This window comes from Gymnogyps californianus, chromosome 3 (genome assembly GCF_018139145.2).
Source record: "Gymnogyps californianus isolate 813 chromosome 3, ASM1813914v2, whole genome shotgun sequence".
Taxonomy (NCBI): Eukaryota; Metazoa; Chordata; class Aves; order Accipitriformes; family Cathartidae; genus Gymnogyps; species Gymnogyps californianus.
This window is the reverse complement of record NC_059473.1, coordinates 63,779,302-63,792,531: the sequence shown is the minus strand read 5'-3', so window position 1 is coordinate 63,792,531 and position 13,230 is coordinate 63,779,302. Positions and strand designations below refer to the sequence as shown.

Below are 13,230 nucleotides of genomic sequence, written 5' to 3'. Positions count from 1 at the left end.
TTGGTCAAATACTTGATGCCTGCCTTTGGCTGGTAATTTACCTTGTAAAATATCAGGTTGGTTTTTTTTTTATACAGATTGTTCAAACTTGTAAGGTACGTAGGCACCTCTGACCTACCTTTGATGCTTTAGAGGCACTACCTTTTGCTACAAAGCAAAAAATTTACTAAAGAATTTTTAATTTTTATGGTTATTATTATCATAGGAGATAGTAGCTCTGGGCATGACACAAAGTGCCACTTTATTTGAATACAGCAACAGTCCAGAAAATTTACGATAAAGTACAAAGTTCAAGGCAATGGGAAGATACATGAAGACAAAGCAGCATGATAATACTGTGTCATCGCTGGCCCAAGCCAAGCTCTTGCTGACTGTTAGCAGGTGTCCTACTATGCAGTGAGTCAGCTGAGTACTTGTACATCTTCTGAGCACTAACGTAGAAAGGGGAAATGAGTAGGAATAGTGGTTAATAGTTAATGGTTAATAGTCAGCGGTGAAAGCGGATTGTCCCATCAGGGAATGCCACTTTTTAAGTGTTACAAAACGATAATGTAACCTCAATTCCAAAGATTATTAAGAATGAAGAAACCCAGAGTGAGGTTTTTAATCTCTTCATAAAACTGGAGCATAGGCTTGCGCAAGTCAGTGGTGTTACTTACCATCTTTGGCCTGGTCCTTTACATGCAGCTGTTACTTTACAATAGAGCTTCACACCTTAAGCAGCTTCTCTTCCTGTTAAAACCTTGTTCAGTTTTACAACCCCCTTGGGTAGATTTTGTCAATCCATGAGTGGGACAAGGCTCAAGGGAGCTGTGGAAAGGGGATGCTTCAGTAGATGGCACTCTCCCTCTGAGTGAGGATGAGCAAATACCTCAGGCAAGGAATTTGATGCAGAGAGAGCAACTTCCTTCATACTCTACAGAAATTGTAACGAATGCAAACAAAGCTCTGCCTAGCTATGCAATGAAGTAACCCCTGGCAGTTTTTCACAAATCTGGATCTCTCAAGTCCTTGCATCTGGCTTCCTCCCTGCTTAAATGACTATAGTCTGTTTCTGTTCAGCCTGAATTCCTCCTGAAATCTTAATGGTGAATATATACATACATACACACACACACACATATATTATATATATAGATAGATAGATATTTAAAAGAGCTCAGTAGTAATGTAAGCTGCACACATCAGACTCAGGGCTTAGAACTGTTCTGCTTCCTCAACCATTTTTTTCTAATTATTTTATTTTACTATTCTGTCAATGATAGATCCAGTTTAAGAACTTAAGACCTTTGGTTTGTTGATTGTTTTTTGTTGTTATTTTGAAGCCACAAAATTTCATAGATCTCGTTTAAAGAGCAGTTGCACTGAAATAGTACAAGTGAGGAGGGCTTAACTGCAGGTATGGGGACAATAAAGACCTGCTAGGCATTAGGGGAGCTATCACCTTTTAAATCAAATCTGTTGCTAACCGAGCAGTAATGCACAGCCATCATCTTACAGCTTTCTAAACTGTACAGTGTTTTCCTCACCCCTGAACAGAAGGGTGAGAGCAGACAGTGAAAGAAACGTGTATAAGATAAAGGCAATAAAAAATTACATGGGACAAAGTCATAAAATGCAAATTTAATTAGTTCAATTTTTTAAAGTTTTGGATTCTTGAGTACTATAAGTATATTCTTTCAATTTACTGCTTTTTAAGCATTCCTTTAAGTATCTATTTTCTTATTTGACTGGCACACAAGTCAAATAAGACTCCATACGGTCTCAATCCCTGCCTCTCCCACACTCCCCAAAAATCCTTTTTCCACTGATTAAAATCACAGTGATAACAGTATTTCTAAAACCTAGAACCTGGAGCTATCATTTTCTTCCTTTAAGAGGGAAGCATTTGCTACCATAGCTCAAATAAAGCTGTTGACCCATTTTTTCCAATATTCATGTCAGAGCCTGAGGGGGTTTTGGGCCTGTTAGAATGAAGGTGCCCTAGGTAATGTATGAAAGAGGAGTATAAAGAGTATTTGTATACATCTCTCCAGTACCAGTCAACTTTTGAGCAATCAAAAGTTATGCACCATTGCAAACTAGATAAAGGAATTTCTGTTACAAGAAGTGGTTCAAGCAGTGGCATGCTGCATGAGTGAAATGGCAGATGAATTTAGAGATAAATAAATATATTTTTAGATTTTCTGTTCCTAATTCAAAACAAAACAAACATACTGCGACTGTCGGATGGTTAAGGGACCATGCCCAAAACCAGTGTTTTCTGTCCTTTGCAGAGAAGCTACACAGCAGATAAAATGCTGGACCCGTGGAAGCTCTCTGTTGAAAGTGCCATTTAGCTACAGCATTCATCTATTATTTGGCAAATAGATTTAAACTTCCAAATGCATTTTATACAGAATTCCAAATAGTCTTCATACAGTAAGGTTACTACTTGGAAGTCTCTTTTGCACACAACTGAATGGAAATGGTTTGGAGAGGCTTTTTTTAACACTTTACAAAGGAACTGATTTTTTTCCTTTGGAAAAAAAATCAGGGTGTGGGGCTTCTACAATTTGGAACATGTTCTTTAGAAGAATAAAAGCAAAATGGTTTAACACTATTACAGTACTACTAATTTTTTCCCCTTCTACTTCTGCAATCTTGAGCTGACATTTTGTTCAATCAGACAAGGAAACATATCTAGGTCATGAAACTAATCAAAAACATTGGGTTTATGGTTGCGACCTTTACCTTTACAGCAGCTATTCTGAATTCAGAGAAGGTTTGAAGACCCACAAATTAGCCTTCTACACTGGCTTTCAAGTAGTGGTTTCAAATCAAAGAAGAACAATTTCCTGACTGAATCATCAAACTAGGTATTGGACACCTGAGTTTTATGTCTTCAGGCAAATTATAGCCTAATTTTCAGGTGTGGTGCATTTCTTTAACTTCCATTTATTTCAAATGGAGTTACAAGAGCTCAGTACCTCTGAAACTTGTTTTTAAACCATTTTGGGAATATCTTCCTTACAGATACATTGGAAAGCTGTTTTAATGTTTGTAATACATTCTGAAATGCTTAGTAAGAATATGTTACAGAAATGCAATCTTTACTAACAAGTGTCTCATTGAAACAGTCCTGGTTATTTCTCATCTCCGTGCAGTACAGTTCAAATTACCTTAAAAAAAATCTCACAACAATTAAACCTTACAGTTCTGTAGACAGGACAGAACAAGAGAGAAGGCGCATGCGATGGATTCCCAGGGATCTGCCATTTCACTGCTTTTAAGATGGAAGCTGGAGAGTGGAAGATCATGAGCAAAAAGTCAAGAGCAAGTGGTGGCAGAAGCAGGACCTGGCAATCACATGTGTTCCCTGTACTTTAGAAGATCTTTACTGAAAGGATCCAGAAGACATGGTGAGAAAATAGGAATATCTGCCTCGCTTTGGATAATATTAAGCCAGGCAGAGATCCGAACTCAGTGGGCTTGCAGAGCTGGTCGAGGAAGTAGCCAGGAAAATCAAAGTCTTGATTCTTTGTAATGGATTGCATTGTGTGATAGAGGTCTCATACCTTTTGGTTTACGGGTGTAGGTGGGTTTATTTGTGCCACGTGGTATTTATGTTTAGGAAAATTACATCATGTGTAAGTAGGAGAAGAAATAGCAGTAGCTGAACAGACCAGTGAGATTTGGGTGAGCCTGTTCATCAGTGTTTGGAGATGGGTGCAGAACAAAGGGTTGATTTTCAAACATGATTTATTTAGAAACTTAAGATCTATTAAAGGACAGTGAGGCTAAAACTTACCAATAAATGTATCAAATGCGATAGTTAGAACAAATCCATCAAATCCCTGGATAAAGAGAAGTTAATAAAAGGGATTAACACTCAGCAGACCAGTACCTACTGGTTCCCTAATGAAGGCGATCTTGAATCAAAGCAGATTTTACTGGAAACCTCAAGAATATGACAAATGTCACTTCATCCTACATTAATTAGACCAAGGTAATTTGTAAAACTGTTCAGCCAAGGGTGGGCACATGCACCAGACTGGTGAATTAAGCAAAAGGATGGAGCAAAAGGAGAACTGCTCTTTTTCCTTTTGCTACCTTTTTCTGCATGAAAACTGCAGCTGACTTTTGCATCCTCCCATTGCTAGCTTATCCAGCCCACTCTGCAGGATTTGCTTGACAGGAGGAAAACATAGTTCTAAATTCATTTGGGCACTGTATTTTTTTTTCAGTTTTCTATTCTTGCTGATTTGCCAAGTCTCAGTTGACTGAGTTATGAGCTGTTTGCCCAACAGGGCCTTTGTTCTGGTCTGTGCTTCAGCCAAAACTGGAAAAACCTGTTCGCGTGCTCCTTTTTTTTTTTGATCTTCCTCTCCCATTGGCAGCTGCAGCTTGTACACATGCAGACAAGGTGGTGCCTACCTTTCATGTGGAAAGCTGCCTTACAAAAACTGAGGTTGCTTTTTCCATTATCCCAGAGCTTTTCTAGCCTCGTGAAGGCTTTGGTGGATGCTCCAGGAGTTAAACCCTGTTTGTTGTCCACGAAATGTGTTTAGGTCATCCTTTTATTTTTCTTCAAGCAAAGGGAGGGTGTTTGAGTGTGGCTCCAGTCCAGCCTTTTAAGTAATATTTTGTAGACTCTGGGAGATCTGTAGAAACCAGCCTTGTTGAGCAATGTATCTTTCTGGATGCAGAAGCTTGTCTGCTTTACAGCAGCTGCACACGGTGTAGTGTTAACATCTGTAAGACAGGACAAACACTGAGGCAGCAAGTTAGTGCACAAAGTGGACAAGTTGAGAAGAAGCTTTTCTTTCCATCTCCTTCCTCTTGCCTTGTGCTGCTGTTGGAACAAGAATGGGTCAACTGTGTGGACGATGCATGCAGCTGCTGCAGGACTTCGTGGCCTTTGTTCAGAGGATGTCCTCCAGCTTGGTGCACGGCATCAAGGAATGCTTAACTCTGATAAGCAAATGCTCCTGCTTAAAACAAAACAGCTCGAAAGCCAGACAGCTGTACAAGCCCATCCTGCAGCCTCATGAGAGGGTGACAGCACAGGAGTTTCTGCAGCTTATTGAAACAGGTAAGAGGGCTTGTTTTTTTCTAAAGGGTTGTGAAAGAACAAGGAGATTAATTTTGTGGGTTGAAAACCGATTGCTGGCTGAATTGCTCTGGCATGGCATGGAGCAGCTTGGTGATGATGTAGGAAAGGCCAGAGCTACAGAGCATTTTCTTTGTGTATGGGACATCAAGGGCTCAACTGGCATAACAGTTGGATCTAGGTAGGAATGGTCTGTCACTTTCTTGCTCTGCCACCACTGTTAATACATAACCCATGTAAATATGTTTCATAAAAGCGAGTCCTTTAGTAAATGAAGTTAATTTTTTGAAGTCAGTTACTGAGGTCACAAAGCTGGAAACAGGCTGTACCAACACTGTGTGATGCCACATGAGTGCCGAGCTGTGAGCAGGCAAATCACAGCGTGGTCCTGGCTGCGTTGTGCATGTCCATGTTGGCTGGCTGCAGAACACCTGGGCTTGCACTGGGGGTGTCTGCGGTATACATGGGGAAGGTCAAAGTCACCCTGGGACAAGCACCGTTGGGCTCCCAGGATTCCAAGCAACTGGTCTGCCTAAGTGCTTTTGTGCAACCATTTTAGACACAAGGCTTGAACACAGTCATGGGATTCTGCTTGAATCAAAGTAGATCCATAACTCTTCATGTATCTCCTCTGCTTTACAGGCTACCTGCCTAATTCCCCTGTTTATCTGCTTGTGATGTCCTCTCTATCCTGTCCTAGGATACAACAATATCAATAGGAAAACTTTTTTTATTTCACTCCTGCAGTCACAGAATATCATCTTGGATGAGTGTGTTTTGTCAGTTGTCCAACCTAAAAACATTCCTTGTCTCAAGCATAGGCAGGGACCATTGCTTGGTTGGTTTTGCTTTGTCTCAGAGCTAATTGGGTATATTGCTTTAAGTTTTACATAGTCTTCTACTTTCATTTGTGTGAAGGGTGTGGAACACAAACTACTATTTCTTTACTTGCCTTTTGGGGGCATAAAACCATCTTGTGAGGGGGACCAGGAGAGACATTTTTCCTTGGTGTGACACAGTTAACGCTGTTTGAAGTGATCTGTCATGGATCAACCTTTGGAATAATTGCTGTGACGCTGGTTGTTGGGAACATGCGTGAATTAGCCTCAGCTGGTATTAGCCGGTGTCATTACCCTATGAATGTGGGGGGTCCTGTGCTGCTGATACGGTTCACTAATTGTTGCACATTTAGCACTGGCTAAATCCTGAAGTCCATATCCAGAATAGGACCAGATCTTTCAGCTTGATGTACAGTGGGGATCTTCCAGGGCTGAACTTTTTCTTCCAAAGGCTAGCATGCTCCTGACTGTGTAAGAGTCTGTCTTGGCAGTATCCCAGCTCAGTTGATGGACCAGGTGCAACGAAGGGGTGGTCTGGAAAAAATCGTGAGGCCAGAACGGCCTGTTGCAGCACCCACTTGTGCTTCCTGAAAAGACTAAGTGTATGTTTTCTTGAGAAATCCTTTCCACTCTGAGATGGGTCTTCAAAAGGCTGGTCTGTCTTGGATCCTCAGGAGCTGGGGTACAGCAGCCAGGGAGCCTAGAGCTTCTGTGACAGCAGTACACAGATAGCAATGTGTGCTCTCAGGGAGGTCCCAATGTCCGTGATAGGACATATGCAGCACCCAGGAAGAAGAACCAAGGTTAACTCTCTGAGTGGCCAAATTCTGCTGCCAAGACAGATGGAGGCAGGGAAGCCTCACAAAGAGAACCAAGACACATCCCTCTTACTTTAGCACTCACCTGTGTGTTTTATTCCAAGATGGAGCAAGCCCATCCTCAGTTCTGGACAAATTATAATAAGCAGGGAGCCAACGTGGACAATTTGGGTGCAAGGAGAGACTTCATGTTTGATCATCATACTCAGCTGTTAGCTAGGACAGCAAATGCTTGATATTATAAGCAGGTGAAGATTATGAGTGGCTTCTGCTTTATCACTCTCCCAAACAAAAATGCACACATATGTGGGAGATTCAGATAGTCAGTGTGTAAGGAACAGAATTAAACCACATGAAGAGATTTTTGGTTTTTCTCTAAAACCTTGCACACACTGGCTAGTTCTTCCCTTTGTGTGTATTGTTAATTATTAAACAAAATTGATCTTTATATGAAGCGGTTCTTCTGTGAAGCCCAATTACCTAATCCTGAAGGTGGGAGTTTGCTACTCTCGACATGTCAGCAGCTTCTAATGGCTTGAGATATTGGCTGAGTTTTGCACTGAGGCATGAAAGCTCACACCCCTCACATCCCTCACATCTCTTTCTCCCATGAGAGGTAAAGTAGCTAGATCTTGTTCATAGAGATATTTCAGTCTTTAATGCACTGCTTTAATCTGTTGTCTGAAAATGTATCTTTTAATTGTGTGCTCCACCAGTCAATTTATACTACATTACCTTTTCAACGGTTTATACTATTGAGCAGTGGTTCAATGGCCCTTTTTTTTTTCCCTCTCTGCTGCTCCATTCCACACATTATAAGTAAATTATACAGTGACTTACAGAAGTCATGCATGACTGCTATTGCTTGATGGCTATTGCTGAACATCTGGTTTATTCATAGGGGAACTATCATACTCGAGAACAGGTAGACTCATGCTAGAAATTTGACCCTGAGGCAAGCCCATTTGCAATCCACGTTGCTATTCCCTGAAATCCTCTATTGTAGTACCCAGGACAGCAAACACAGTGAACTTAAAATGTAGTGAATTAAAAATATATACTCTTTCTATAGCTCATAACTAAGAACACCATGTTCAGTAGATATATTTTAACAAAGATCTTCTATGATTCAGGAAAAAAAAAAGTTTTTTATGGAGAACAAGAACACCTGCATTTATATTGGATAGCATAAAAGTGTCTAAAGGTTATAATTTATCTTGCTTCCAATCACTAGCTTTGTGAGCTTCACAAGAGGCATTGCCAAGGACAGGTTATTCCAGATTCATTTATTGCTTCTGCTCAAGGAAACATGAATAAGGATAGATGGGCTCTATGGAGTTGTTGCAGTACAAAAATCCTTATGTGTTTGGTTGGCTGTAAATTTTAATTTCTTTTTGTAAACTAACCCTTTTCAGGTATAATTGAGTCTGTGCTGTCATTGTCCATCTTCAGGTTTTGAAATGTCACCACTTGGAAAGGACCCTCTGGAAGCCTTGAGGACCTTAGCCTTTTCAGAAAACCCAGGTTTACAGCAGTCTGCTGCCCTCTATTACTTGCATATGAGTCAGCACAGTAAGTTATCTCAGTGCATTAGAAAATTTTCACATAATTACAAATAAAAGTATTTTTTCCAACTGTGAAACTCCCTTTGATTCATTAATCAAAGTTCTTTTTTTTTCTTTCATGCTGTGTTGTTTGCTAAAGAAAATGGAAATGCTGTCATTGCCGTGTGGGCAGAGTTATTCTGGGTTTTGCTATGAGGAGATATGTCTCATGAGACTGTCATTTATGTAATTGTAATACTTCTGGAAAAACTCAGCAGAACCCAAAGTAGTTAGAGTCAATGTATACTGAATCTCCTTAGAGCAACACAGTCAAAACTATGGTGGAAGGAAATGGACATAGTGATTGTTTAAGGTTTTATATTATATAATTTTTGGAAGAGGACAAAGCTCTAGAGGCCAGACTGTAGTGGAAACTTATGCAGGAAGCATTCCTCTTTGCCCCAACTATTCCGTGGGAGCACAGGGCTCCAGGGGTAATTTGTAAATGGTTAGAAGTCAGCTAGATACGCCAAATAAGATTCCAGCAAGTGTTTGGGTCCTACAAAAAGGTAGAAATACCAGCAACAAGCAGGCTATGATTTATTTATTTATTTGTTCGTTTTAAATTTACTTCAAGGAGAATATTCTGCCACTTGGCTTGATAGCTTTATCCCATTTATTTTTTCTGGCTAAAAAGGGCAGACAGCCACAACTTGAGGACCTGCTATGAGGCGGAATGACTTGTTTGGTAGCAAGGTATATTGCTTCCCTTCCCATGATGTTTTTGAAGTACTTGATTATTCAAAACCTTTTCAGGCAACTTGCCCTGTTTTGCTAGTACTAATGGAATTTAAATGAAGGGGAATACCACTCAGCCTATGTATGATGCCACTTGAGGCCTAAGACCAACAAGAGAAAAATGTGAGTGACTGTAGTGAATAATGAGACTCCTAAACATTTCCTCTCATTCCTGCAGTGAATGTCCCCCTGCCTGTGGAACATCTGGAACCCTTCTATGCCTTACTACGATCTGCTGACCTGGAGGTGCAACAGATGTCTTCCTTGTCCCTTGTCAACTTCTTGCTGGAAGGAAATAGTGAGTAATTAACAACACATCTCTCTTCGGATGAAAAAGTATCTCTTCAGCCAGACAGTACAGAAGGAGGGCACATCTACATAGCTAGGTCTACAAATCCAAATTCTATTTTTTGTGTTCCAGATAGGACAGGTGTGAGTCTGTTTCTGTTGGCAAGCCACATAGATTCTGGTGTCACCAGGGTATATCAGATCCCTCCAGCTACATTATATCATGTGGCAAGAGATCTTGGATCTGTGTGCAAAGGCTGATAAATTATTCCCAGGCTGGTGTGGGAACAGCTGTACTATTCTCATTCTTGGATTGAGAGCCCGCCACTTACCCTTTCAAGCAACAGATACAGCTCTCAGAAACAAATTCTGCCTGTGAGACACTGCTCATTTTCCTGGTATTTATTAACTGGACCTTGGTCTTAAATTGCTTGCAGATTGGAAAAAAAAAAGATGTTTAAAAGAATTTGCTTTCTTCTATAGCTAATAGGGCAAATTTCATTCAGATAGGGAGCTGCAGATGACAGTTTATGTTGATAGACAGGGCATGAACACCCCACGCCTCCACAATGGAGTACTTGTTGCATCTACTACTGCACTCCCTGGCACCTGTGCCACAACAGGTATTCCATCATGCTATCCCATAACAGCAGAAGACAGGATCAGTCTTCAGTGAAGCTGGCCATTTTCCTTTCTTTTTTTAACGATCTTGCTGCAAATACTATCATGTAACTATTTATAAGTAAAAAATAATCTTTAAATGGTAGAATTCAGAATAAAAAGGTGGGGGGCTGAGTAAATTGTGAGCCTGTTGGAAAGTTACAATTGCACTTTCCAAAATGAACCTTATGTTTGAAAACAGAATTGCTAGCAGAAATACTTGGGAGCTTCTGAACTAGAACCTCTGAACATCTCTTACACTCGTTCATGAGTCTGAAGAGGAATAAAGCAAACCAAGCACTCACTCCTCAAGTGAGTGCCTTTCAGGCTGTTTCCATCTTAGGTCTATTTTGCATAATCATAATACAGACCCCAAAGCAGTCAAAGGAAGATATATTCTTTTCACAAAGGCATTAACTATTTACTTTTCTGTTTGTCCATTTTTTCTTGAATTTATGAATAGTTGACAAGGAATTAGTTGTCCAAATGGGTTTACTTGAGCCAATTCTGGATCTACTTGAGTCAGAGGATCCCACTGTCCAGTGTAATTCCTGTGCCTGCACCATGACTTTGGCTGTTTCAGGTGAGTGTGCTGTTCTTTCCCTTTATCCTCTGCAGTGAATTCATTCAACTCTTACATCATATTTCTAGGTGAAACAACCTATTTGCAATTAGTTTAAGAGTCATAGGATGCAGCAGCAAGTTTTGGTATTCCCACATCATAAAATCAACCTCTTGAGATTCCAGTTAAGGTCTTTTTCTCAGTGTTTCTGACCTTCATTCTCTTATGATTACAAACCTTTTTCTGATTTCCAACCTAAGTATATTCATGACCAGCTTATCTTAATTAGCGTCTACATTGGCTTTTGCTTCAGTAGTTCTCCCTCTCTGATGTCTATGCTGATGAGGCTCCTTCATTTTACTAGACTGAAAAAGCCAAGCTCATTTAAGATTCCTCTTGTAAGCGAGGCTCTCCATTCATCTTCATAGCCCTTCTGGGTGTAAAGATATGTTCCAGAAATGGAACATAGCAATTGCATCTGCTGTTTTGTGATACCACAGACCTCAGGCATTGTTACAGTCCCAAGATGTACATAAATGCTGCAGGAGTTCCATTTTGAATTAATCTCTTTTGAAAGAGAGGTCACCAGAAATGTGCAGTATTTCAGCTGGGGTCTCACCTGTGTCTTTTATTGTGGCATCCAGGGAAATACGTTTTGTGGTACATCTCATGATAACACTTGGGTTTTTTTGTGATTGCATCATGGTAGTGTTGTCATGCTGCAGCTGACTTAATCACTTAGTCTTTCTCCTCCTCTATTTCCAGCAGATGCCAATTAATTAAGGGTCTGCAACAAATGTTTCCAAGAGCAGGTCCCTGCATTTTGTAGTAGAAGGTTTCATTCTGTTTCTGTTGCTTCAGTCTTCTAACTTGTCTGTTATTTCTAAAATATTCCAGTCCTCCACCGCATTGACTGTGAGGCACTGACACCTTTGTATTAACTTTCTGGTTCAAAACCAACTACAGACCAGTCCTTGTGGAATTCCACTTGCAGCCTCCTCTCAGGTGGTCATTCCCGTTCAGCAAAACTTGCTGCCAGCTTGCTTTTAGTCAGTTCCTTATCCATCATGTACTACTTGCATTTGTCACCAACTTCTCTTGCTTAACTATGCATATTTCATATAATGATATAGATATTTTGCTGGCATCCAGACAGATAAGCTCAACCACAGTTACCAGAAGAAAGGTTATTCTACCTTTTGCAAACTATGTAATTCTACTGTACAAATTGTGTAAAGGCCTGTATAAAAGCCATGAGTAACATTTATTTCCCTTTCTGTAGTGTTTATTCCACCAGCTTCCCTCTCCAGCGTGGGAAGTTGCAGTCAGATCTCCCAGAAGGCTGAGAAGCATCGTGACAGTGTTACTTTCTCATTTAAGTATTTATGTTGTAAAGGGGGAGTGGATAAGCAGGATCCAAATACACGAAAGTGCTGATTTGCATTTCATCCCATCTTTTTTTTATTTGCAGGTTTTTAAACACTTTTCCCTTTGAAACTTATTTTTAAGTGTTGCATATTATTACAGTCAGGTTAAGAACTCTGTATACTACATTACTTTGTGTGGAATGCGAATTGCCTCATTTAAATGTCTAAATTAGGCATGGCATCGCTAACATTTTAGGTACCTGGCACTAGAAGGACTTTCTTTATGTATGGTCAGTGAAGTTATGCCCCTGAAGATCTACAGAGAGATATCCCTTCACCTGTTTTAAGCAGCCCACAGAGAAAATTACTTGTTTGGGGACCTAAGGATGTTCCTTAGTCGTGAAGGCACTCTGGCCCTTCTAGATGTCTCTGTCTTTAGCCCAGAGTGTAGGGTACCCTCAGCCACTCCAGATGCAATCCACCTTCATTCTCTGTTGAGGGTGGTCACCTAATGCCTTTGCACACTTCCTTAAGTGCCAGTGTACTTCTGAGCACAAGTAGCTCAAATTAAGCACTCAAGGAGCTTTCAAACTAGATAGGAAGGCATCTGCTGAACGTAGAGGTAGGCAGTCCTGCAAGTGCATAGGCTGGGTTGCTGCCTGGGATTTGATCAGTGTTGAGGATCTCTGTCCCAGTTTAACTACGATTTAGATGGACCGGATCCATTTATTTCTTTTTCAGATTATATTTAGCTACCACAGCAATCAGACTAAAGCAAGAGGCAATTCTCAGAGTTTATTTTACTTTTAACTCACAGACTCTTGATATCTTAAAGGGTCTGCTTGAGAAAAGTATTCTGCTCAGTCATGTCCTTCAAGTAAGCCATTCATGCTTCAGAGTGGTTTAAAAAAGATAAATATGGAAGCACAATCAAATTAGGAAGATCCTTAGATAGCTTTAAGGTGACTAAAATTCTAAACCCAAGAATGGTAATGTGTCTTAATTCTGCTGCAATGAGCATGCAAGACTGTGTACAGAGTGAAGTTGTTTAGCAATGTGACTGCAAGTTATATGTAAGCTGGGTTGTCTGGTACTTATCTGCTGCAATAGGTAGCCAAAAATAAAAACAGCAAACAAACCCATTCAGATGAAAAGGATTTGAAGGTCAGTTTGTTCCAACACCAGCATTTGTCCACATAGCAGAAGGACACATGCACATTTGCAGTTATCTGCATCTTTTCAATCTGTGAAAGTAATCAGTT

At 40.3% G+C, this 13,230-nt stretch overlaps 1 protein-coding gene across 1 annotated transcript in view; it reads left to right on the top strand.

Moving 5' to 3' along the window:
- Window positions 1-4,842: 4,842 nt before the first annotated feature.
- LOC127014176 (uncharacterized) overlaps window positions 4,843-13,230 on the top strand; it is a 28,678-nt gene continuing 20,290 nt past the window's right edge. The window contains exons 1-4 of the mRNA XM_050893335.1: window positions 4,843-5,074; window positions 8,202-8,321; window positions 9,270-9,389; window positions 10,503-10,622. Coding sequence (XP_050749292.1) covers window positions 4,849-5,074; window positions 8,202-8,321; window positions 9,270-9,389; window positions 10,503-10,622 — 586 coding nt within the window. The 5' untranslated portion in view covers window positions 4,843-4,848. The remainder of the gene's footprint in view (window positions 5,075-8,201; window positions 8,322-9,269; window positions 9,390-10,502; window positions 10,623-13,230) is intronic.